Source organism: Lepidochelys olivacea (assembly GCF_965140295.1).
Source record: "Lepidochelys olivacea isolate rLepOli2 genome assembly, chromosome: 14".
NCBI classification, from domain to species: domain Eukaryota; kingdom Metazoa; phylum Chordata; order Testudines; family Cheloniidae; genus Lepidochelys; species Lepidochelys olivacea.
The window spans coordinates 4,739,309-4,766,532 of NC_140424.1; the positions used below are offsets into that span (position 1 = coordinate 4,739,309).

General features: G+C 43.9%; 1 protein-coding gene across 3 annotated transcripts in view; it reads left to right on the forward strand.

Moving 5' to 3' along the window:
* The window catches only part of LOC311531193 (uncharacterized protein), a 270,167-nt gene that overhangs the window by 169,879 nt on the left and 73,064 nt on the right, over positions 1-27,224 (forward strand). Inside the window, exons 4-10 of one of the 3 annotated variants that reach the window (XM_084648369.1) lie at positions 3,749-3,805; positions 5,233-5,405; positions 5,622-5,771; positions 6,978-7,115; positions 8,021-8,110; positions 9,613-9,688; positions 11,572-12,391. The exons of the other annotated variants lie outside the window; for them this stretch is intronic. Of the exons in view, the coding sequence (XP_084504495.1) occupies positions 3,749-3,805; positions 5,233-5,240 (65 nt within the window). The 3' untranslated portion in view covers positions 5,241-5,405; positions 5,622-5,771; positions 6,978-7,115; ... (1 more) ...; positions 9,613-9,688; positions 11,572-12,391. Of the gene's footprint in view, positions 1-3,748; positions 3,806-5,232; positions 5,406-5,621; positions 5,772-6,977; positions 7,116-8,020; positions 8,111-9,612; positions 9,689-11,571; positions 12,392-27,224 lie in introns of those variants that run through there. 3 annotated transcript variants of the gene reach the window in all.

The following is a 27,224-nucleotide window of genomic DNA, read 5'->3' on the forward strand; positions in this document are numbered from 1 at the left end:
CCCTTTAAGCTATTCCTTTAAAACCCAAGTGCTCTGCTTTCCTTGGCTGGATTTCACTGTAGCTTTACTGTTTTTATGTTTTCTTTAAAGTAAATTTTGGGTTGGAGCAGATCGTCAGCGCAGGAGGCCTAGAAAGTGAAGCTGGCCTTCCTCAACAGAATGCAGGGTAACACACTGGCAGAGTGCATGTTGTCTCCCCATCTAGTAGTTGGTGCACTAAAGGATAACAGTCTACTACTGCTGATCACCAATGGAGCTTAGGTCTAAAAGAGCTGTGATGCAAAAGGTTCCAGATTCAAAACCCAGCTGCTGACCCATACACTAGCTTCCACTAGCTTCCCGCCTTGCTAGGTTCATCATCTCTGAGCATGAAGTCTGAGAGCAGTTTGGATTCATTCAGTCCGTGACTTCTCTAAAGAAACTGCTGTTCAGAGCACTGTTGTTCTGTGGGCATTTGTCTGCTAGGGACTGGATTGACACCACACTCAGATGACCAATGAGCCATCAGACAGGAATAACTGGCAATGACTGCGGATGGCCTCCCTTGACCTCAGTATCTATGAGTGGCCCACTGTGACTGCAGCTTGATAGAGTCTAGCAGCTCCCAGTGACAGCCAGGAGCAGGAGCGCTGTGCTGCCCTATTTATGTTTAGTCTTTGTTCTGTTCTCACCCCCTCCCCCAGGCTCCTCCCCTGCCTTTCATCAACACAGAACTTCATCATGCAGCCAACCTTCAAATCCAAGAGACTCTCCTAAAGCATCAAGCCCATCCCAGACATAATCCACCCTCAAAAACTCCACCCCCTCCTCACCCAGTTTAGGGACATGTGAGCTCGAGCAGGTTATGCCGATTTCAAGAACCATTACTGCATCTGTGTAAACTTGAAACGTCACCAACCCCGTTAGATCCACTGCTCTGGCTGAGCTGAATTAGTGGCAGACCAGAAGCTTGTGCGGTGGTGATGGCCATGGAGGGAAGGGAGTCAGAGGTATCTCTAAACCACCTTCCTGGGTCTGAGCTGCTGGGGCTGTCTTATGCTGCCTTAGGGCTGCTTTAATTTACACCAGCTGCCCAAAGGATTGTTCTGGCAGCCAGGGATGACTGAGGGCAGGGGGTTATGACAAGCCCAGACACGGCCTCTAGTCATAGACATGCCATTACGCTAGGGGCAGGAGGCAGTTTGGGTAAGATTCTCCAGGTAAAGCAATGTTAGGTTTCTTTCCACTGCCGGAGCATTGCAAAGCAACTGGAACTGGGCTGGAGATTTGAGCGAATTAAGTATCTGTACGATTTGGTTTGGTTTGCAGCTTGGGATGCTGCTGGTAGCAGCGAGGACCATAGCTGGACATATGTGCCAGTTCTGTGGAAGAAAAGGAATTGAGACCCTGTAGAAAACTCAAAGGGAGTCGTTCCCCAACACCTTTGAGTGTGAAATGTGGATCTAGGTAATTTCCTAAGCTCTTTTTCTCAGGACTGTATATTACATCACATAAAAGAGGCTATAAAGGCCTTTCACAGATTCAGAGTCTAACTTCACAGGCAATGGTTGCAATGCTGTGCCATTGATTTTGTCCGTGAGTTTTATATAAAAGCCTCTTTAGAGTTTGCTGGTTCATATCAAGGTTGAGTGTCTCAACATTTGACTTAGCAGGACCATCTTTTGTCTTTTAGTTCTTTTCAAACTCCATGTGCCAGTTAGTCGTTCGCAACCCTAAAACTCCAGGCCCATGACATGAGCTCAGCGCAAGCAACCCTACAATAACAAGTGCATTTGGTTACTATACCAGCCACTAGTGTGTACCTGGTCTATACCTTCCCTCAACTTCCAAAGGAGAAATTTCCTCACTTTCTAGTATGAGATCTGCAGCTCCAGCAGGCAGATAGCAAAGAGAGTCTCTCCCTGGGATGTGCCCTGCAGTGCAGGACAGAGAGCTTGAGTTATGTCCTAGAGCTATCAGTCACATCTTTCATGTTTACGTCTTTTGGCCCGATTCTCTGCTGGGTGAGTAAATCTGCAGCTGCAGAGGCTGAGCTCAGTTACAGAACTGAAGGATTTACTTCCAGGTATTGAAAGGTTTATAGCTGAAAAACGTCAAGTTGCACAGATCCTTCAGTTGGAGAAAAATCCCTCTCCTCCTCCTTTCTCGCTCACTCACACAAACTCTCCTCTGTGAGGAGATGAGTTAAGGGGAACCTTGTGATGCACGTGGAATTCTGCAATTTCAACCGCAGACATGAATTCCATCTTAAACTCATTTAAAAACAGTAATTCAGGGACCTAGTTAGTATGCTGGTGTGTGAGTCTGTGTGTGTGTGTGTGGGGGGAAATGTTACAGAATAAATATCTGGTCCAATGCCCTCCATCCCACAAAGACACCCCCGGGTGCTATTTGAAGATGAGTAGAGAGGAGAATTCCTCCATGTTTTTATTTCCAAATGTCTCTGCTTCCTTTGCTCCATTAACTCTGGAACTGGCCCTAACATCTTCACTACAAATGCATGGAGGGAAATTATAACAAGCATTTGTTTTCCTCAGCAACTAAGCACTCTGAAGCTCTTATTTTGCTAGAAGGGGACATTTTTGTTCATTTCTCAGTATGCCCTAAGCCACAGGTAAGGATGAGGTCTTTCAGGACTTCAGTGACAGCCCGTGCTCTCACGCAAGCTGTCTTTACTTAAGTGCTTGGTGCTTCACAGACGACTCCTTGCCCCTGGAGGATAGAAAGGCTTTTACCTTCATTGGGCCCAAGACCGTTCCAACAGCTGTAACTGTTTCATTTTTAATTTACTCAATACAGACTTGTCTCTGCTTAATCCATCAAGACAACTTTGAGTTTTTCCGGCCCATAAATTCAGAGCAAGTGTGTGTGTGTGGGGATGAGGGGTCACAGGAAGGATGTAGGCCAAAGGACTTTGAAAAACTGTATCTAAATTGTAGCCAAATGAATAGGGATCTTTCCTAGCCTACTGGGAACACCAGCAAAATGGACCCAGGGCTTGCCATAGTGCAGTGCAATAACCTTCTTGATCACAGCTGCTCTGTTATGGGATAATCTGCCTAACAGGGCTCCTTATGTAGCCAGGATTTCTTACATTGTACTCAGCCGATGACCTCTGAGTGTTCTTGTTTTTAAAAGTTCATGCAGCTGAGAATATGCCCTCCAAATTCATGATCTATTTTCCTATGCATGTAGATCCCCCATTTCTGCTTTTGTCCTTCTCCCATCACTGAAACATTCACTTCCTCTCTCTTTCCCCTATCCCCAATTCCTGCCTCTTTCCAGTGCCCCGTCCCTGCAATTCCCCCCTTCACTCACCGTCCCTTAAACTCATCACAGCCTCCTGCTCTTCTCCCCTCACTCTGTAAAAAAAAAAAAATTGATTTGCACCTTTGCTGTTTTTACATCTTTGCTTCGTGAGGATGTCTCCACATGCAGTGTCTCCTTTCACACAGCCCATGCACCCCGATGGCCCAAGGCATTCCTTCCCCATTCCTTAGCTCACCATAACGTGCTTGTGAGCACTCAGGATGAAGAAACCAATACAGGTGGGAAAAACGTTGCATTATATTATGAGGGTAACGTCCCTATATCTTCATTTTTTAAACAACTGAATGACATTGCTGGGATGCACTTTACCTTGCGTTTCCTGCTATTTCCTTTCTTTAACTGAGGAGTAAGAAGAAACCTCCCTGCATCCCCCTTGCATAAATAAGCTGAAATACTTTCTTCTTCATGGTTTTTCAAGGTGTAACAACACCGTCTCCTCTGGGTACCACTTTCACTCCATCGCTGATTGTCAAAGGTACTGTGCCTCTTTGAACAAGGTTTACAGCTTTCTCTGGTGGGTGGTATGACTGTTCTAAATCAAATCAGCTGACATTAGCCTAATGTCTAATTAGCCATGGGTGGGCATGTTCTTTGATTATAGGAAGGACCCCAGGCAATGGCTGCTGTTTTTAAGGTCCATTTCTACATCTATCAATCATCGTTTGACAAGCTGAGCGGGAAGGAGGAAAAATAATCTGACAGGGAAAAAATTGATGTTAAAGTATTAATCTCTCTCTCTTGCTTTCATAGGCCATACTGTAGTTGTCACTGAAATAAGGATTGTTATTCTGCTCTTCACACTGGTATAGGAGCAATCTTCTGTAAATGTGGGTAGAGAGATGGGTTTTCTTTTTAAGCAGAGGGTGAGGAGGATTAGCAATGAAATAACACTTGTTATATATAAATACCCTGTTTTAAATAGGTGGCAAACTATGTAATTTTATTGATTGATTTACAAAGGAAGATTTATTATTTGTTTTTATTAAAAACTTCTTGAAACATTATGTGTTTGATTCTGTTGCTGTTCCTACAACTCACTTCACTGCAGGACAGATGGGAAGAGGTTTTGGAGAGACATGCCAGAGGCATCCTTGAAATAATAGTACTGTAATGCTAAAAATAATAAAAACTCTCTGAGATGTGCTGGTTCTGATTGTTCTACACCTGGCTGTTCCCGTCATTCTCTGAGACCACATTTTTAAATCGCAGCGTGATGATTATCCAGGAATTAGAGATTAACATGGTGGCTTAATGGCCTGTCAGAGCCTTAAAAAAATAGACAGATTAAAATCATTTTAAATTTTAAAATAATTCATTTTCTTTCCCAGTTCTCATCAATGTGAAAACAGGCAATTTTAAAACCCCTTTTTTTCCCAGTGCAAACCCTACTGGAAAAGTTCTGAAGACTGTAATAGAAAATGATAGGGTTTTCTGATCCGTCCTACAGAATTTAGCAGAAAACTATAGCCCTGGAATAGAATTCTGTAACATGGTATGGGAAAGCTGCATTCTCTACTGATTCTGATTTCTGTTAGTCTTTAAGGTGCCACCGGGCTCCTTGTTGATTTGTAAAGTATTTTCTATAAGACCCCATTAAATTTCAAAGGTCAGGAGCCTGATAGTCACATTTCATTTGCCTGTGTGTTGGGAATCTAAAAATAATATCAATAAAGTTGACTGGAAAACATGTTTCTTCGCTGCACCCACCTTCAGCCCCTAGACAATTTCCATTACATTTGTAATTTTTTGTTGTCCAAATTTTCCACCGATAATTTCAATTTTTTGTCAAAACAAACAAAAATCTAGATGCCAAAAAATGTCCATTTGAGAATAGTCAAAAAGTGATTTTTGGCTCTAAATGTTTCCAATGAAAAAGCAAACCTTTTCCCATTTTTTATCTAGATGAATAGAAATTGCTTGTTGGAGGAGTTCAGCAGCAATCAGACCATGCAGTTAGCCAGCCTTGCCCTCATCCTATGACCTTTGGAAGACAAAGGAAGCCATGAGCGTGAATTTAGGAGTCTCCTCAGAGCTTGTCTACACTACAGGTTATGTCACTCAAGGGTGTGAGCCATGTAAGTTACACTGACCTAAGCGCTGGTGCGGACAGCGATATGTTGGCGGGAGAGCTTCTCCTGCTGACATCACTGTCGCCTCTTGGGGGGGGTGGTTTTATTATGCTGATGGGAGAATTCTCTACTGTCGGCAGAAGGCATCTTCACCAGATGCTCTATGTCAGGCTGCATTTGGGCTTAGGTTGCATTATTATTATTATGTTTGTACAATTTCAGTTTGCCGACGGGTGCAGTGTGTGCTACAAAGGAATCTGTGTGCTGAGGAGACTAGAAAATGAAAAGACGTTAGTTGTTTCCATGCAGGGCTGTTTCAGAAACACCGGACTGAAACAAGTGATGGAACTGGAAGAGAGTGCTCAGGTTCAGGTGCGTGCACATGCAAATTGCTTAGCATCTTGTAGAGTCTTAACATATCCATGGTTCTCATAAGCCAGTCAGTACCCAATCCTCAGTAACCCCATTCTCCCCAGCCACTATGGAAAAGCCCTACAGACAATAGGGTACTGAAGAAATGTAATACAACCTATAGAGTTACTCTGAAGACTTATAGCATTTGATGGAGACATATTTCCTGTCTGTAGGATTTCTGATGCATCCTACAGATTTTTATAGTCAGGAAATAATTATTAATTTCTATAGGATAGTATAAGAAACCAATAGAAGTCAGTGGAACTATAGCTGTTTAGAAGACATGGCCCTCTAGAGCTGGGTTGTTCTTGGGTTAGGGTTTGGAGTTTTTTGGGGGTGGGTTGGTTTCTGATCTTTTTTATTTTAGCATGATCCTGGATGCTGCGTTATTAGAGCCTGGGTTATGCTCAACAGTGTGTTGTGCAAAGGATCCTGGGCATAATTATTGATCTGAAGACACTTTACTTGGAAGTTAGAAATCTTAGCTGCCTTTGATCTCCAGTCTGTTTCCTTGTACAAAAAATGTAATGGATCTGTTGTTCCGAGGGATACAAGATACAAGGAGTTTTTGCTTTTTTATGTTTTTTAAAGTCAGCTCCCGAGCCCTATTGTTCGTAGGCCCATTAAAATGGTCACACGCTTAGAGAGACCTGGTTAGTGCTATTTAGTGACTCTGTTGCACTGTTGTTCTGAAAAGGGGGATAGTGTTGCTAAACTTGCTATTGAACCACGCAACTGGGCTGCCCCTCAGAGGGACAGCGGGGAGGGCTCTCCTGCGCTCTTTCATGGGAGTTTTTGTGTGTGTGTATCTGTGTTGAATGTGAGCGGCTAGGCTTCTATTCTGCTCTTGCTGAAACAGAATAAGGTGGCGCACAATGGGACAGGCAGAAGAGAAGGGAGTGGAGGAGGGGGGTGACCCATACAACAGGTGCACCAAAGATGGCTGCCACTTTCCCACACGTATCACTCAGCCTCCAGTGGTCTCAGAAGGGCCAGGAACTAAATAGCCTTTGGGATCGAGTGTCTGCAGGTTAGATGTGGGAGAGAAAAAGAGCAGCAAGGGAGGCGAAGAGGAGGGGGGGTTGGTTCTACCGCTGCAGCCTGGTTATTACCATCTCTAAAGTCGCAGCTTGCAACATTATCTGTGTTCTTTTGCTCTAATAGTCACATACTGCTGAGGTCCTGTGATTGTATCTTGCGGGATGGACACAGAGACAGTTGCCATTGTGCTTTGTCTCCTCTAGTGGCAGATCAGCCACATCCTCTTCTTCATGTAGGACTGGAAATTGCCTTGCGACTCAGGTAATACACAGCATGATGTGCTTTCCATTGGCTTCTTGCCAGGCAATGGGGCATATGCCTCCTGCCCCACACTGATAGACTTTTAACCAGAACCTCAGGGAGCAGTGTGCACCTCCCACCCTTTCCTTGGAGAAAGGTCCTGTAGAAATGAAGGGATGGTGAAATTAAACGGCAATTAAATAGATTTCTGCTGAAATGATTCTACAGTTCTTTCGACTATAACAGAGAATCAGATCCTCCTTTTACGTTTATTGAACCTTTCTGAAGAATCTATACATGGGATCAAATTTTCCACTCAATGTTCTGGCTAGGTTAAAGCTTACATAGGAAGGTACTCATTGTCTCTTAAGTCCTATAGGAGTTTTCCGTAACATTTAGGGCCAAGAGTTTCAAAGGTGACTTTGGGTTCCCAGCTCGAGACGTCTTACAGGGGCTCGTTCAGTGCTGCAAGTTCCCTCCTCCCCAAATTTGAGACATCTGAAATCGCAAGTCACATTTGAAACCCTTCATTTAAGTTGAAAGCGAGCCTGAATGAGTGCTGTGCATGTGAACTACTGTAAGAGGTGACGGGCATGATAGGGTTATGAAAGAAATGTCACAGAAGTTCTTTGGGAAAAGAGGCTTATTAAAATATTTTCATAAGAGGCATGTTATGGTTTAAGGCAGAGAAAATAGCACTATATTTTCAGAGGTGCTGTGATGTAGGAAAATAACTGAGCCTATCCCAAAAGCCCAAGACTGTAATTAGGAAACATTAGGGTATCAGTAATGGGACTATCTACCTGTCAGATGTAATTTCAGCCAGGACAGGGTTTCCTTCTCATTCATTATGAAGACTAATGTTTCAGATCAACTCTCATGAGGACTGTCTTTCTGTCTCTTTACACAATTGTTTTGTCTTGCAGCATGTTTGCCGGGAGGAATGTCACCTAATGGTTCATGTCTGGGACTGAGTCAGGACTCCTGGGTTCTGTGCGTGGTCCTACCATTGGCTTGTGGGTAACAACCATCAGCTGGCAAAGTTAATCAACAGTCGAGCAGCAAAATCTCTGTCCCAGAGAGCATGTTTCTTCTAAGTACTTATTGTCAGGAGACTGTGTTCTCTGTTTAAAACCTTGCTGTTAAAAGCTATTTACCAGTGAGCTAAAGGCCCCACTCAGAGTACAGCAAAAGCCAATCCTCTGAAATCCAGTGGAGGATGCCTGTATAATAGTGCTCTACAGGGGCCATCTCTGAACTATTAGCATGAGACCACAGCATAGCCAGTGGATCCACAACTATGTGGATCAAATAGCTAAAAGCTCTGGGGGTGGGGAAGGGGAAGTGCATGGACACTACTGCATCCCTGACCCTGCATTACATCTCCTGGATGAACTCAGCTGTTGATTCATAACTTGGAGGAGGATTGCAAACTACAAGTCCTGGGGGAACCCCTGCACCAAGCCTGTTGATTCAGGCTTCTTGCTGGGAGGCAGGCATTTTGTCCCTTGTTCTGTTATCACCAGACTTGCTGAATGCTTGTCTGAACCAAAACTTCAGGTCTTCTGAAGTGTGCTTCTCATTAGAGTAGGGCCCAATATTTCAAACTTGGAGCCCAAAATGTAGGCTTCCAAGTCAATATTTAGGCTCCTAAATAAGAAGCCTGATGTTCCAAAAATGACAGTCAGCCATTTAACTTCAGAAGGAAATGCTGGCTGCTCAGCACTTTTGGAAATACGGCTACTTATTTAAGACCCTGGATGTCCAAATCTCAGTAGAATTTAACAGGAATTGGATGCTGAAATCCCTTAGTTGGCTTTGAAATCCTATTCTAAATATGGATCTAGGAGCTTAGTTTTAGGTGCCTCACTTTGAAAATCATGCCAAAGAAGCATAGTCACCATGGTAATTAGATATTTCATAAATAACTATATAGACAGAACGAATATGCATGTTTGTAAAGAACCTTAGCACAATGGAGCCCTGACCTTTGACTGGGAGTTCTAGGTGCTCTTGTAATACAATGTAGAATTTTCATTACTTGTTAAAAATGGAGACACACATTTGGCCACTTGTTAGCTAGCTGATGAGCAGAGAGCATTTCTCTCGACATGCTAATTGTATAGCATAGCAAATCAAAATCACCTTATGGCTTTAAATGTGCCATGCATTTGAGTTACTCACACAGTCCATTATGTCCTGCTCGTGGCTTTAGGTCTCCTCCCACAGCTCATGTTTGCTCATTAATATTTTATGAGTCATTTTTTTTCTATGTCTGAAATGGAAAAGGGGGAGCGAGGAGTTTTCATTTAAACAGACCTATTTTTGATTTTTTTTTTTTTTTTGAAAAATGCTCCTGGTGCCCAGAAGTGTCAAATTCTAACACGCAGAGGGAATAATGTTGGTTTTTAGCTGGTAATAGTCTGTGTTTTTGTGGCTGACTATTGGGAAATTTTTAACATATTTCTTTAGCCTGTAGTTTCAGGAGATTAGATGACTTTTTAATGTTCCCATGCAGAAAGAACATAAAGAAAAGTATATCCCTTTCTTAGTAATGTTCGTGGGACTCATTCTAGTTGGCAAGCAAAAGTCTGGTGAGTGTGGACTTTTCATATACAAATTTATCTTTTGTGTATACATATCCTATTGGAAAGGTTTATAAAGAAGCGTATTCTTCTATGGACTTTTCTGAGCTGTTTTATATGCTTTGTCTAGGATTTTAAGCTGGATATTTTCAGCAAACCAAGTAACACAACCAGTTTGAAAACCGACGACTTCTGAGTGGCTATAATGTCATTATAGCTGTGGCCTTCCAAAGAAGGTGTGGCCTTCATTATGAGATGTATTCTACTCTTATTTGGCGTTAACAGCAGCTTTGCTAATGACTTCAATGGGAGCAAGATCAGGTTCAATCCTGGAAAGTGCTCTCGAGTTGCAATGAAACCAATGGTAGTTGAAAGCAACACTTCACCTCCCAGAATCGTAGAATCATAGAATATCAGGGTTGGAAGGGACCTCAAAAGGTCATCTAGTCCAACCCCCTGCTCAAAGCAGGACCAATCCCCAATTTTTGCCCCAGATCCCAAATGGCCCCCCTCAAGGATTGAACTCACAACTCTGGGTTTAGCAGGCCAATGCTCAAGCGTTCACCACCTTGCAATTTCAGGCCTTAAATGGCCAGCTGACACAAGATAACATCGTAGGTAGAGCTGGGTGAATAACTGATTTTTTGGTTCAATGGGTCAAATCACATGTGACATTTTTTGTGATTCTTGGTGGATTGAAAATGTCAATGCTGGGGCTGTTCCAGAACAGGGATTCGAACCTGGATCTCCCACGTGACTGCCCAGTTATAAAAGGGGCAGACATACAAGAGGAGACATACTACCGTCCCCTCCTTCTCCTCTTCTGGCCATTTTGTAACAGTGTCAAATTCGCAAACAGTTTTGGAGTCAACCAAAATGGCATTTCTCATTGAATAAACCATTTGCCACCCCAAAATCACCCAGCTCTGGTCAGATGTTCCAGGCACCAGGATACAGCTGCCCACAGCAATCAGATGCAACGATGTGCCAGTCAAAGAAAATCTTTGTTTCTTTCCCCACAAAGACATGTACTGTGGGCTTAAAGAAGTTAGATTGATTTCCTGGGGGCTGCCTTCTCCAACTCCCCATGTCTTCAAGTGCTATGAGGCTGCAAGTATATTCAACAGAATATACTGTGGGGTGGGGGGGTGGGGGGGTGGAGGGTGAGAAAACCTGGATTTGTGCTGGAAATCACTTTAGATAAGCTATTACCAGCAGGACAGTGGGGTGGGAATAGGTATTGTTTCATATTCTCTGTGTATATATAAAGCCTGCTGCAGTTTCCACGATATGCATCTGAGGAAGTGAGCTGTAGCTCACGAAAGCTTATGCTCTAATAAATTGGTTAGTCTCTAAGGTGTCACAAGTCCTCCTTTTCTTTTTGCGAATACAGACTAACACGGCTGCTACTCTGAAACCTGTCAACAGAATACTGGATGCTTTCCCCCCCCTCAGGGCATATTGTATTGTGCAGCCACTCTGTTGCCCTGGGTGGAAGTGTGATGTGATCTACCACACTTAGAGATATACTTTACTCATTGGTTTCAGAGTAGCAGCCGTGTTAGTCTGTATTCGCAAAAAGAAAAGGAGGACTTTCAAGTCCTCCTTTTCTTTTTACTTTACTCATTGGCAGTGAAGGGAATTTAAACTTCCAACTCCTCACTGCTGTATGAGGAGTCAGGGCACACCAGGTGACGAACATATCGTCTCAAACTGAGTCTTTAAGGAAGAGTTTTTTTTGGAGGGGGGGATAGTGAAATGAGGAGAATTGTGGGATGGGCGCAATAGTCCATGAGATAATGTTTACATGAGCCTTCACCCCAGAATTTAAACCAAATTAAGACAAACTCAAACAATCAGCACTTCATAAATGTTTTGTCTCTTTAAAACAGAAACACATACACTGAAATGGCACAAGAAATGTTATTCTCCCTATATTTCCAGTATGGCTGAAACCAGGACTCCAAATCATCACTGGAATGTCTTGTGCCAAAACAGGGCTCTGGTAAGGTTGTCTAACAGAGAGGATCAGATTCTGCTCACACTTAATCCAGCATAAATCAGGTGTACCTTCAGTGCATCCATTGGTGTCTCTACAACAGTCTCTGCTGTGTGAGGACAATCAAGTCATGGGTTTCTGGTTTGCTCCAGTCACAATGCCATGGCACTATAAGACTATTGAAGATCATGATGAGATCTATCTGGGGAGCAGATTATCCCATGTCTGTTGCTGCAGCATTCTGACATCGTCTTCTGAAATGTCTGGTATTGGAGACAGGATGCTGGCCTAGATGGGCATTGGGTCTGACCCAATAGGGCCATTCCTATGTCCATGGTCTCAGTGCCTTTTAATGTCTCATACCAACCTGAGAAGTGCTGTATCAACTGGAGAGCCAGGCGATAAAAAAGTTGTGGGTCCACAGCACCTTATCGGATCTAGCCATTGGCTTCAAGTTGGCAGAATCATCATCCTATCAAAACTGAGACCACCTTGGAAACACTGGTATAGAGAGATCTCCAGAACTGACTTCTTCTTGAACCATTGTCCCAGAAGGTTTCCCGTTAAGATTTAAAACGTCATATTCTTCGTAGTTCTCACATTTTATGCTGTGACATCCTCTTCCAACATTTAATTACTTTTATTTGAAAATGGACATATTTCTCTGTACCAGTGTACATATGAAACAAGCTTCTCTGAGCAGTTTCCTTCTGGGAGTAAACTGTCATTTTTCACCACATTAAATTTTATAAGTTTCAGGCGAATGGAAAATAGATTTTATTATATATATATATATATTGCTCTGAATGTTTTATAGCTGAAAAAACAGAATTTGTGGTTTTAACTGTTAAGGTTTGATGCACAGGGCTATGGAACCTTTTATGTAACCCGATGGCCTGAATAATTATCAAAATATTTTGCTTTCCACCCTTTCTGAGCCTTTGCACCAGGAAAAAAAAAGTGTATGCAACCTTTTCACCACCAAAAAAATAAAATAAAAAAATAGCCCCCTTCACAAGCTCTACTTGTGGACAGCCAGTAGCAAATGGTTCTGTGACTTGAATGCTCATTCTTATCAGTTATTGCACAGGAAGAAAGAACTCGGGGGAAACCTAGTGTGGAGGAAATGGAAGTAAACATCTATGGGGTTGGAAAAAGCCACCAGCACTAAATGTAAGGCAGTTCTTTATCTGCTCCAGATACTCTGACTACCGTACGTCGAGTTCAAAGAATGCTGAGGCTTCACTTTTTTTGAGGCTTACAAAGATTTTGCTAATTTCAGAGTCTGGGGAGGCAAATTCAGATTATCTGAAGAGACCCGAGATCAGAAATCAGAGACAAGCTCTCAGTGAAATGTCTCAGGTTTCAGGCTGGTAGATTAGGACTCTTCCTGGATGTTAGCATCATTATTTAATATTATTTGTATTACAGTAGCGCCTAGAGGCCTCAATGGAAATCAGGGCCACATTGTGCTAGGCCCTGTGCAAACACATAGGAAGAGTGTCCCTGGTCCAAAATCAAAAGCTGGGAGGCGAAAGAGAGTGTGGGGAGTGACTTGCTAAAAGTTACACAGATGACCAGTGGTAGTGGTGGGATTAGAACCCAGTTCTCTTGACCTGTATGAATAGGAACAGTATCGGCAGTGAAACTAATATGAACAAAAATCAGTAAGGCTGTATTAAGCTTCATGCTTCAGGGCAGGGCCTAAACTAATGGCAAATTTCTGGCAGGGGAATGGTCCAATCCTGTAACCGCTTTCTGTGCAGAATGCCCATGCATTTATGATGCTATGAAGCTGCTATGCCTTTTCTTTTCTGGGTACGTATTTTAAAGAGCTAAGATCTCTCCCTGTCTTCAGAGTTCAGCAGCTATTTGGTTCCCAGAACCGCTGCAGTCTGTTACGGAAGAGACACACACACTGTAATGTCTCTCAGAGACTTTACTTCTGATTTTCCTTAGTTTTTAATCCCACTAATTTAAAATTCATTTTAGACTGAAAGTACATGTTTGCGCTTTGTGGATGGAAACCCAGGAGACAGCTGTTTAAAAATTGTGCCATTGGAATTTGTTTTCCCCATTGGTTTTGGCTAAGCAAAATTTTTCATATGGTATTTGCTATTCTTTAAATTTTTTGGGAAATTAAAACTGGAAAACCAAACATTTTTGGACTTTTGGCTAAAAATGGAACAATCTCTGGGAGTTTTTGTCCAAAATTTTCAGCTGCTGAAAATAATTTTTTTTTCCCAGTGAAAAATCAAAATTTTCAGCCAAAACAAGAAAAACATTTTCTAATCCGTGCTAATGGAAACAGGACCCTCCCATTGCTTCAGCTGCAGACTAAGAAGGCCAGAACACAGTTTTCTTGAAAGAGAAATAGCTCTTGGAGGATGGAAATGCTATGTGCCAGTTTTAACATGGAACAAACAGCAAAGGAGTTATAACCCCTCTGAAAATAGGGGCTTATACGTGACAACACAACTGGAATGTTAATGGCATGAACAGCATTGCCTAAGAATAGGTATAACTCCTCTGTCCTTGATTCAGCTGAGATTATACCCTGCAAAACCCATCAGATTTGCCAGGCAAGGTACATTGATGAACCATTCACATGATTTAGAAATAATCCCCGTTTGCCGGGTTTTGGATTCTGTTGACTCAGGACATCAAGAGTGCAGCAAGTTCCAGCCCTGCTCCCTCCAACCTCTGTCATGCCAACCCCCACAATCCTCAGTGGTTCCTTTAATGGACTTTAAAGCTGTCCTAGTCTGCTCCTTAGGCCAGGGCCAAAGATCTGGCTATAACTGATTTTAGTGGAAGTCCCTTTGTATGCAAACTCCATGTCAGATGGAAACATGACCCTTCTCAGAAAAATCCACCTGGAACTTAGGTAGGTGCAAGAGTGAAACATGCTGGAAACCAGGAAGAGATAATCTGGGGGGAAATTAACTCTTTATCCGCTCCCAGAAAGCAATTCCATCTGAGTGTGAAGGGCTGGGGCTGTCAGCTATAGCCACTATTCTGTCAGCACTAGGTGAGGCCTGTAATTAATATATGGAGCCCTGTTATTGGAGCTCCTGGTGTTTTAGTCTTAACCTAACCTGGATGATCACAGAGGTTGCAGCTTCTGATGAAGAGCGAATTAGAAATATTCTTGGGAAACAGCCCGTAGGCAACCCAGAGTGTGGAAGGGTCAGAGGTGACTGGAATTATCCTGGGTACCCTTCAAGCTTTCAATAAGATCAGACAGAGAAGTGAAAATTACAGCAGAGCTGCCATGACCTTTTCCCAAGGGGTAATGATCTATTGGGATAGAGAGCACCTACAGGGCCCTCTCTAATGCTCAGTGAAGTCAGTTGGAGTCTTTCCATTGATTTCAAGGATACTGAATAGAAATGTGTCTCCTTTTGAGAGGAAAAAGCTGAGGAGCAATTAAATGTGGAGCTAGAGTTGAAAATTCAGTTCCCCATTTGGCTTCCCCAAAGTGTGTGTGTGTGGGGGGGAGTTTGGATCTGGGGTTTTGGTTCAGCCCCAACTCTAATCAAAGGGCTTGATTCTCTAGCTTATTGCTCGTATAACTCTTTTGATTCCAATGCGCTGGTGAATCAGGCTGAACATGCAGAGCTGGGGTATACAGGGAGAATTAATGTATTGTTTTCTTTTTCCTCAGCTAGCCATTGTGGGAAAAACAAAACAAGACCAAAAAAACCCAACGCTATCAGCAAAATTAATTTTGTTTCTGCTCAGACATTGGATGGAAGGACTAAATTACCAAGCACAGATAGACACATTATACAGACAGGTAGGTCCGTAACTTACACTGGCAAAGATTTCACACTTTTAAGTCTAGTTTTAATTATAATTCCTTCTACAATAAAGTCCTATATAATTTAATATGGCTGAAATCATGGACATTTAGAAGAGCTTTATAGAAGTTACTCAAAAACCCTATTACATTTTATAGATAGAGAACTTTTCTACAGATCTTTACAAAAAATTAAAATTCTATAGAATGGTTCAAAACACCCAGAGAAAAGTTCTCATTTTCTATAGGACTTTTCCATAAAGAAAAGACGTGTTTGGCCCAATCAAGAAAACTGAAGTGATAGAAAACGTTATGAACATTTAACCCAGGTGCCTAGTCTTTATTGCCAGTTCCAACCCTCGTCCTCCTGTGCTATGGCTTGCTGTATCCCTCAGCTGGAGTCTCTGTCACACACATTCTGCCCCCAGGGGCCTCAACAATATTTGCAAGGAGTAGATTTCTCATGCACGTGGGAATGAATTTGGGACCAGATCTCCAGCTGCTGTAAATCAGCGTAGCTAACTGAAGCCAAAGGAGCTATAGCAATATACACTAGGCAAGGATCTGACTCCAGATCTTTTGGGCTGGATTCCTTCCTTGGAGTCATGCTTGTGCATCTGAGGTCACAACTTGGCATACACTGTCCCCTTTGGCCTCGTAAAGCTCATTAGGAGAGTTTGCTAAGAGGAGAGCGGCAGGAAAATAGAGGCCATTGGAATCTTATTACTGAGGTCAAACAACACATTTTTGTGAGCCTGCAGGAGTGGGTACTGGTGTAGGGATGGAACAATCCCAATTAGATGACTAATTTAGCTCCTTGAGCGCTTTTTAGCCTTTGGCCACGGAGTCAGCAGAAGTAACTATCAGTTCCCAACTTGCCATGCTGTGCTGATTATTGGTTAATTGAGGCTTTTTAAAGGGCTGGAAACATTGTGACACTTGACTAACCTGGAGGGACATTTCTGTGCGGCAGGGGCTTCCCTTGCATCTTCATCCCCCTCCTGCTTCTCCCAGCAGGGAAAGAGAGCCAAAGAATGGCTTGGTCATTGCCTCCAGGCAGTGGTCAGACAGTTGGCCATAGAGGAGTCAGGATGCTCGGGGAATTAAAAAGGACTTCAAAAGGACGGAGTCAGTGGGATAGTCTGTTTCCTTCTCATCCTCAATGTCTGGGTCTTCCCAGCTGTGCTCGGCCATGAGAGCTTCACTCCTTTTGTGCGCTTATTAAAATCGGGGCAACTAAGAGGCAACGATGGATTCCTGCAGAACAGCTCAGCACCAGCTGATCATTTAAACTCTCCTTTCCCCTTCCTCAGGCCTAATTCTGATCACACTTGCACGGCTATAAATGAAAAGGCACCAAAGTCCATGGAGTGAAACCAGAGTTACACAAAGCCTGATCGGGACCCTTATACCTGACCACACCATGTACATTGAGATTTAACTTCATCCAAATCTTGCTTATCCTTGAACCCCGATTAGCCCTTTATCTACGCACAAGGGTGCCATCAACCCTGTGGAGGAGAAAAGCCCCTCCTTAACTTCCTGGGCAGCTGCGTTATAGTTCGCTGCCTTAGGGCTCAGCCCCATTACTAAAGCACTGGATGGGAGGGCAGAAGTAAGCAACATCCTCTTCAGGGCCCCAGTAAATTACATCTGCTGGAGAATTAGGGGGAGCAGGGAAGGAAATAGGATTCTGAGTCACAACCCTCTCGCTGCATTCCTCCTGAGACTGCCAGGGTATACGCTGTCCCAGATGCAGAAGCGAACCTAAAGGCTTTCCGGGTAGGGTGCTGGAGTAGGAGTCAAGGGACTGGGGTTCTATTCCCACTGCTAGACTGCTTTATGACCTTGGGGAAGTTACTTTGCCTTTCTGTGCCTCGGTTTCCCTTTCTACCTTTTATCTGCCTTTTATATTTACATAGTCCGCTCTTTGTGATAGGGACTTTCTCTCCATGTGTTTGTACAGTGCTTAGCACACAGGGCCTTGGTCTTGACTGGTGCCGTGGGGTACTAACATCATACAAATAATAGTTGGATATTATTTATTGCTCTTTGGAAAACATACCTTTCATTTACTTTGGCCATTTTGTCTCTGTCCCTGTAAAGACTTTTGAGAAAATGTTCCATAAAAACTGCTGGATGAAATTTGAACTAAATACAGTTACAAAATCCCTCTCCCCCCACCCACATCAATCAGTTGCAAAAAGGTTTGCTCGTTGAAGCGGTGAAAGCACATTAGGTCTTGGGCAGTGTCCAGCCTGAGAGCCATTTTCCCAATTTACAGCGTTAATTGAGAGGTTTATAGGCCTACAAAAATATTCCATTGCTCCTAGGGGTCCCTAGTGCTGCACACCTATACGGTCTACTATTTGAAAACATTGATCATGCCCTGACTCACTGGTCAGGAGGGGGAGAAGAGAAGACATAGATGACAGACAGGCGCCATACTAGAGAGACAAGGTAGGTGAGGTAATATCAAGCGCCTTCAAAATAAATCCTAGTAGTTGGTTTCTCTTAAGGGCATCTAACAAACTGTTTTTTATCTGCTAAACAGAATGGTGGCTCTACGGTATTGCCAACCTCAAATATTCAACAATCATGAGTCTGGCCCCTCAAAAATCATGAAATTGGCTTGAAACACATGCAATTAAATAAAAACATTCTGAGTTCTTTTCTTTGTCCTTTTGTTTTCTGAGAAGGGTGACCATATTTCCCTATGCTGAATATGGGACACCTGGTAAAATTACTCATAGTCAAGCAAGTTCAACGACCATCAACTATGCAGTACAAACATTCAAATTAACATCAAGTTGACTGAGCCTCTGCTAAAAAGAAATACTGCATAGTTTTTAATTTACCTTCTTATCTTTAAGGCTTTAGGGTTCACACAGGGAAGGGTGACACCTTCCCCCGCCCCCAGGGAAAGGTCACATACACACTCATAGAATATCAGGGTTAGAAGGAACCTCAGGAGGTCATCTAGTCCAACCCCCTGCTCAAAGCAGGGCCAATCCCAATTTTTGCCCCCAATCCCTAAATGGCCCCCTCAAGGATTGAACTCACAACCCTGAGTTTAGCAGGCCAATGCTCAAACCACTGAGCTATCCCTCCCCCACAGGAGTACAGGTCTACTCCTGTACACCTCTCTCACAGGGGAGGCGGGGGGGGGGGCGGGCAGTGACCGACCAACATGACCCTCTCTGCCCGAGGCTCTCCACCCTCCAGGCCTAGCTGGTTACGGACCTGGTATCTGGTGCCATGTCTTCCTGAGGTAACATGTGGGTGGGGGGCACAGAGGGTCACATGCCCCCCTTCCCCAGATTTCTGCCAGGGTTCACACCAGAATGTGGTCAGCAGCAGCTTTTCGGCACTGTGTGGGAAGGAAGGGATGGGAGCTGCTTCTAGCCGCAGGGCAGGAGGAGTTGGGGAAGGGATGACCTGGCCCTGGTCTTTGCAGAGCTCATCTCTTCCCCTCCCCCCGTCCCTCACCCGCTGCTCCCTCGTGGCTGGAAACAGCTCCCATGCCTTCCTGCCTACACAATGCCAATAGGCAGCTAACACCCCCCTGGCTGCTGCTGGCCACCGACATGACCCAGCTGCCTCCTGTCCCCTGGCCACAGCGTGCGCAGGAAGGGGTTAAGCCCTAAGGATGCATTGTGCATCAGGGCCCTGGGAACCTGACTGCAGGGGCTTCCCTGAACCCGGCCAGAGAGGCGGCTCAGCAGGGGAGGGTGCCTAGGGGATGGAGCAGCCCCTCGCTCCATGGGGACAGGACCCAGGGCCGGGGGGGAAGGGGGGTGAAGAGGCTGCTGTGGAGTCTGCAGGGTCGGGATGCGAACAGGCTGGAAATCGCTCTCCTCCCCCTCCCCGCCACTCCAGAGCTTAGCTGAGGGGCAGAGAGGCTTCCCCGTGACAGCACTGTGGGGGGCTTTGGCACACGCAGGGCTCTGCTCCTCCTGGCCAGTGCCCCAGGCCGGAGGGTCTTGGGCTTTGGCAGTGGGGGAAGAAAGGCACTTGCCGGCCAGGCTGTTGGTGAGCTGAGCGCTCCAACCTGGGGCTGGTTCTCCACACAGCGCTGGGGCGGGGGATATGGAGGAGCAGCGGGGTTTGGGGGGGCTGAAGGGGCAAGGCAGGGAGAGGACAGCCAGAGGGGGAGCATGTAAAGGGCCAATGGGTGGGCAGCAGAGGTGACACATAACCGGCTGCCTGCCTGCGCTCATCAGCCACCACAGCTCAGAGCATGCAGCAAGTGCTGGCTGGAAAAGGGACGGGGAGTGGGGCCCTGCTGGCCAAGAGCCGGCACCCAGCGGGGGCTGCACTGATGGCCAGCAGGGGGAGCGGCTGGCTCCGCACGCTGCAGCTTTTCCCCGCCACCAGCCTTGCACAGCCACTCCCATCATCGGCCACTGAACCTCCCCACCCCACTCACCACTGGAGGGTGGGCGGCTGGCGAGCGGGGATCCGGCCAGCAGCAGGACCTGCCAGTATTGGGGGTGGGGGAGACAGAAAATATGGGACAATTTGCTCATTTTTAAGAAAAAGTCGGGACTGCTGCAGGAGGGCTTAAATACGAGACTGTCCCTTTAAAACCGGGATGTCTGGTCACCCTATTTCTGATCCTTCACAATCATGAAGATGCTTTTGTTTTTAAAGAAAGCTGAGATTTTTCATCCAGTCTTCAGGATCTGGGACTTTAAGTAAAATATCAAATACCGTGAGGCTTGCAATAAAATCACAAGTGCTGGAAACACTGGTTCTAGCTATCCATCTATCCATCTCCATGGTATCTAAGTGCTGCCCAAAGATTAAAACTACAGTGAAGAGAGTCAGTCCTGTAGAGAGTCAGTTCCCATCCCATTTTATGAGTATCCAAAGCCTTTAATTTTTAGTAGGATGTTAGTTATTGATCCTGTTCCAGGTTTAATAATGGACTGTTACTTGTGCACAAAATTGGCTGTTTGTGCACAAACATTTGCTTTGGTTTTGACCCGTGTGGATTTGTATCTTTCCTCCTGAGTTTCACTGTGAGTTTGAATAAACCCCAACTCTCCAACTGAAACTCAGCCAAACCTAGGGAGCTTCACCTCATTTCATATGGTTACCATGTAAACCTGCTAGTTTCACAAGATTTCAAGGAGACACAGTGAAGCTGTTAACATAAGAACATAAGACCGGCCATAATGGGTCAGACCAAAGGTCCATCTAGCTTCATATCCTGTCTTCTGACAGTGGCCAGTGCCACGTGCTTCAGAGGGAATGACCAGAACAGGGAATCATCAAGTGATCCATCCTCTGTCACCCATTCCCAGCTTCTGGCAGTATTATGATTCCCATTTCACAGATGAGGAATTGAGGCAAAGAAAGATTGGGTAACTTGTCCGAAGTTACAGAATCAGGAATTCAAACCAGATCTCCTGAGTCCTATTGCAGCACCTTATCCACAAGGCCACCTTTGTTGTCTATAGGAAAAGGCATTGTTTGAGCACATGGAAAAAGGGGTTCATTAGCCAGGGCACATGCTCTGTGCTCCGCTTTCTTTCTCAAGATTAACGAAGAAGAATGAGCATGAATACCTTTTAGAAAGTCTAAGTTTTGTAGGAAATAATCTGTTCGATAACCAGCTCTCTGAATGAGATTGGCCTTCAGTAAGAACATAAGAATGGCCATATTGCGTCAGACCAATGGTCCATCTAGCCCAGTAGCCTGGCTTCTGAGAGTGGCCAATTCCAGATGCTTCAGAGGGAATGAACAGAACAGGGTAATTACTGAGCGATCCATCCCCTCATGCAGTCCGAGTTTCTGGCTGTCAGAGGCTTAGGGAAACCTAGGGCACTGGATTGTGTCCCTGACCATCTTGCCTAATAGATAAGTTCATGGAGGATAGTTCCATCAAAGGATAATTCTTTTTTGAAGCCTGTTATACTTTTGGCCTTCACAATATCTTCTGGCAATGAGTTCCACAGGTTGACTCTACATTGTGTGAAGAAGTACTTCCTTTTGTTTCTTTTAAATCTGCCGCCTATTCATTTCATTTGGTGACCCCTGGTTCATGCGTTATGTGAAGGGGTAAATAACACTTACCTATTCACTTTCCCCACACTACTCATGATTTTAGAGACCTCTATCATATCCGCCCCTTAGTCATCTCTTTTCTAAGGTGAACAGTCATAGTCTTTTTAACGTCCTCTTATGGAAGCTGTTCCATATCCCTAATCACTTTTGTTGTCCTTCTCTGTACTTTTCCAATTTTAATATATCTTTTCTGAGATGGGGCGACCATAACTGCATGCAATATTCAAGGTCTGGATGCACCAGACATTTATATAGTGGCATTATGATATTTTCTGTCTTATTGTCTAGCTAGCCCTTTTCTATTGGTTCCTGACATTATGTAAACAGTTCTTTCTAAGGGTGGACAGCTTCAGAAATAGCATGGAAGGTGTCAAATCAGAATCCTAGCGAGTACAAGGACTTTGGTAACCACAGTGATATAGTTAATTAATTTCTGGCTCTGCCCAGACTGCAGACTTCATTGCAATCTACGGTGCTGAGTAATGCTCATATCAACACCTAAAGCAATCACCAGCCCTTTCGCTGGATTGATTTCTCCAGAGAGAACCTTTCCAGATCATTTGAGCTAATTGAGGTAATGGAGAAATTGTTCTAATGCCAAAACACTATTTCCCTTCCCCCACCTCTTCATTTTGTAAGATAATAATATTTATAAAGCTTCTGGCTACTATTTAAGATAGCAGAGCAGTATCGTTCAGGACCCACTTCCTCACCCTATGTATCTACAGTCGCAGGCTGGGATCCCAGAACCTATGTTCTAAACCTCACCTTTTGCCTTCCTTGAATGCCAGCCTCTGCTATAATAGCCATAAAGCCTGACCTAACCATTTCCAGATGGGGGAATTCAACCCCCCAGATCCTTTCTGGGTTATTACCACAAATAACACCCCAACATTTGCTAATGCAACTGGAAAATGGAAACATATTCCATCTTAATTACAGTGATTATCCGTGGCCAGTATTTACAGTGTCTCATGGAAAGGATGGATGTAGAGGGTTGAGCCTATACAATGTGGTTTTGATCACGGGTGTTTATAGAAAAGGTGGAGAGCTCCTCCTTACTTTTCTGTATCCCACTGTTCTGCATTCACCAGGTAGTTTTAAGCCAGTCTCTCCTATTGAGCCAAGTTCTATCCTCACTAATTATACAACACACAGGCCATCACACAGAGCATGATCTGCTTAGAGCGTTGAAGGGACTCACTCACTTGTTACTGTTAAGCTTAATATTAGCACCTTCGAATTTCCAGTGAAATATTTCAGGGCATGTCTAGAATTGGTGCATGGCAATAGGCAAATCACTTAGGGCCAGAAGTACAAAAGTATCTAGGCACCTTGAGATGCAGATGGTAGAATTAATAAAAGCACCTATGCAGGTTAGTTGATTAACTCCCATGGAAAGTCAATGAGAGTTTGGTGCCTAAATCACTTAGGCACTTTTGTAAATTCCACTAGGCACCCTTCTGCATCTTTAAGTGCCTAAATACCATTGTACATCTGGTTCTTAATTTCTCATTGCCTCAGTTTACCGTTGTTGGATACTATTAAAAATGGACATTTACTGCAGCTTTATTAGGGGGATTTGTGGAACTGGAAAATAATGTACATTTAACTGTTGTGGCTTGGAAAGCCCCTGTTTTTAATGGCTGTCACACTAGTCCTGACAGGGCAAAGTATGCAAAGTTGGCTTTAAAACCATCTTAATGTACCCCCAAGCCTGGTGCTGCTCTGCATTGGATTTACTGGCACAAGTTAGAGCAGTCAGAAGGTTGCTCTAATTTGTCTTGACTGGTAATAGCCGCAAAACCAGTATGTCAGCTGGTGATTGCTGGATGGGTGCCTTAGCTCTACCTCCTTTTCCTTGGACATTGGCTAGGTGCAAAGAGAGGGAGTGATGCAAGAGATGCTATTGTAGCTCAATTCTGCCTGAAGATCCAGCACACAGGGATGCTCCTTCTGTGGCCAGGAAAACTGTCTTTCAAATAGCTTGCACTGTTGATACATCCTGAAGCTACCTCAATCCAAGGCAGAATCTGGCCCAGTATTTCTGAAACAAGTGTAGTTTCCTTCCTTCTTTGAGTGCCAAGGGACTCAATTAACTTTGGCTAATTTCTGCTGGGATCCTCCAAAGGGGCTGTAGAAATGAGAGCTGGCAAAAAGAAACAGCAGTACAACACTGTACAACTCTAAGGTTCTAGACTTTGGAATAACCTGGTGGGAACAGTCTCTTCCAAGTCAATTCCTCCTGACCATGAAAGCAATATATGAAAGTATCTAATGGACAGGGCACTGAACTAAGGGTCAAAAAGCTGGGTTCTGTTCCCAACTTTGCCTCTGATCTACTGTGTGACCCTGGGCAAGGCCCTTTCTGTCTCTACTCCTTTGTTTTTCATCCCACCTTTTGACTTGTCCATTTCAGATAGGAGATCTTTCATGCAGGAACTGTGTCTTACCCAAGTGTCTGTACACCATGTATCACAATGGGTTGTGATTAGAGCTGCCCAAAGAATGACAACTCTGTTTTGCAGCCACTTCAGAGGTTTTGAATGTTGTTTTCATTCTGCATTGGAACAAAAACAAAACCCTTTGAATGTTTTTGCCCAAACAGAATTGGGTCCAAATGTCCATTTTGGAACCTTTGCGGGTGGTTAGGACATTCACCTGGGATGTGGCAGACCCATGTTCAACTCCTTGCTCTGCCTGATTCAGAGAAAGTTTTTAATCACAGATCACACTGAATCAGGCAAACCAGGGACCAGTGCTTCTAGGCTTTAATGTAATACTTCTACTAATAAATAAGAATAACAAACTGCAACTGTACATGTGAAAATTGCCTCTTTATGAATCAATGAACAATTATATATCAGAACCCAACAGCTCTGGTCTTGGGGTTTTTTTTTGCAAAATAGCTTTTTGGAAGAAGATTGGAACCCTTGAGAATGGACAGATCAAAAACAAAATGTATACGGAAGAGGGAAAAACAATGGGGCAGGCAGTAAATCCGTTTATGAACCATAAAACGGAGTGCTGTGTGGTGGTCACAAAACCCAAATATCAATCAAACTCCCCCATCTAAGAAAAAGGACCAAAAATTATTAAGTGATAGGGAAAAGTACTGTAAGAAAATTAGCCATGATAGAAAACCAAGGTAATTGCAGTGGGATTTAGCTGCATGGTTTTGGTAAAATATCAAGCTGGTCCAAATATTCTGAACTCTAGGTAACTGGCTCTAGGCCGGAATGTCAGGAGTACGTTGGAGGGGGATTTTTGAAGTCATGCAGGTGCATAACTATCGTAGTTGCTCGTATGTCCTCCATTACCATATGATCCAAACATGTCATAGTCTTTTAATGTATTTATCCTCACAGTACTCCTGCAGAGAAGCACTACTGTCTCCATTTTACAGATGGGGAATGAGACCCTAAAATGTTAAGTGAAATGCCCTAGGGCACATCAGAAATGTGTACCCAGACAGAGAATTGTGCCCAGGTTTCACAAGCCCTAGATCAGCACCCAAAGCGCTGGAGCACCCATCCTCCCATTTCAATGGAAACTAGGCATTTAAGTGTCATGTGAGCCTTTGACAATCAACCGAGTGATTATACTGCAACATTATATAGTTAGTGGCTTGATATCATGAGGTTCTGAGAAACGTTGATTTGTGTTGACTTTGGTGGGCATTGAGGGTACTCAGCACCATAAGGGATTGGGCCATGTGGGCTCTGATCCTGCAAAGGCTTACATGCATGCATAATTTTATGTCCTTGAGTAATCCCACTCGAGTCATTCAGATGTGTAAAGTTTGCATGCACTTAAGCCTTTGCAGGACCAGGTCCTCATATAGTATATTGGCCTCCAGGTATTTTGGTGGTTGGTGCCCTACAAAATTCTAAGCATAAACAGATACATACAATTGTATGGATACCGATATATTAGAAGGGAAAAGGGTTTATCGTACCTTGAATAATTCAGAGGGAAAGCAGAAATATTGTTTGGCACATCCTCTGAGGCAGGGTTTACGTATCTCAAAAAGAAAAGGAGTACTTGTGGCACCTTAGAGACGAACCAACAGGTTTCAGAGTAACAGCCGTGTTAGTCTGTCTTCGCAAAAAGAAAAGGAGTACTTGTGGCAAGACTAAGAGTACTTAGTCTCTAAGGTGCCACAAGTACTCCTTTTCTTTTTGCGAAGACAGACTAACACGGCTGTTACTCTGAAACGTATCTCAAAAGTGTACCTAAACAATGTCTAGTATTGAAATTGCTGTCGCATAGAAATTTAACCTAGAAATACACCTTTACGTCCAGTTTACGCTTCTGGTCTCTCATCAGGACACCATGAATCTGGTTTTGAAAAGCCACATGTATTGCCACTTGCCAGCTGGGTAATATTAGAGTTATTGTCAGGCAATCTGGATTGACCAGGGTTAACAGATGGACTGCTCCCAGCAATAACCTCAACCTTTTGAGAAATGCTTCATAAATAAACTTCCTGTGTATTCAAGTCAAACTGCAAAACTGCTTGGGGGCAAGTGAGGGAAAAGGGAGGAAGATCTGTAAGGAAAACAGGAAGTGGACAGCGCTGGGACGATGACCTTTTCTGGCAAAATAAATCCCCGAGTCTAATCAGTCGATGGCTTGAAGGACTCTCTAGAAAATAAAGGCATAAGGTCAAAGGAGGCAACACTTTCTCTGCTCATCAACAAATTCAGCCCCAAAGTTCCAGGAGGACTGCATGAGCAGATGGCAGATCCAGTGTCAAAGGCTCTATGCCTATCTGGTTTAGGCAGCTATGAACGTCGTTGCTCTGAATATATGTGGGTATTTAAGTCTAGACTGAAGATTTGTACTAGATTAAAAATACCTCAGAGCTTGATGGGAGTTTTTTCCTCTGTGAAAAATTTTGAGGTAAATGAAAGATGTTCAGTTTCATTGACATTTTTCATCATAAGTTCTCTTTAAAACTTTTCAGGTTTTCATTAAAAAGTGACCCCCCCCAAAAAACATTTTTTGGAGGGGGGAGTTGCTGAAAACTTGAAAAAATGGGACAAAATAGATGCTTTTCGCTCCATGAACATCTGTTTAATCAAGAAGTCGTCATCCATCAAACAAAGGCTCCAATGGAAATTTTTCAACCAATTCTCGAAATGCATTTGCTGTAGTGCCCTTAATTCCTGGTGTTTTGCAGAATTAAAGTGAGTAGGCTCTGTGCAAGTCAACCTGCAGAACAGATTGGCTTCAATGGAGTTACACCAGGTCCCTATGATTGTTCTTTAGCATACTTCAAAGCTTTGCTGGGCTGTGAAGTTGTGAGATTCCTCAAGTCTTCTACAAAACATGGGGAACTCATCTGCCGTTCAATGAACCCCTGCTCATGGGATGCTCTCCAGTTCAGCCACAGTTTGATATTAGTTTATATGTAGCTCCATTGCAGAGACACTTGCACAATTATTCAGCCAGCCCATCTGAACCGGTGTCGGGGCTAATACCATGTGTGCCATTCATCAGTTTAGAGATCTTAGATGCTATGATAGGAGGACATATAATTATTGAGTCCCTTGCCATCCTTAATGTATCCATCCTCACAACTCCTATGTGAGTTAGAGTCATTATCCCTGATTTACAGATGGGAAACTAAGGCCCAGACAGGCTAAGTGATCCGCCCAGGGTCACCT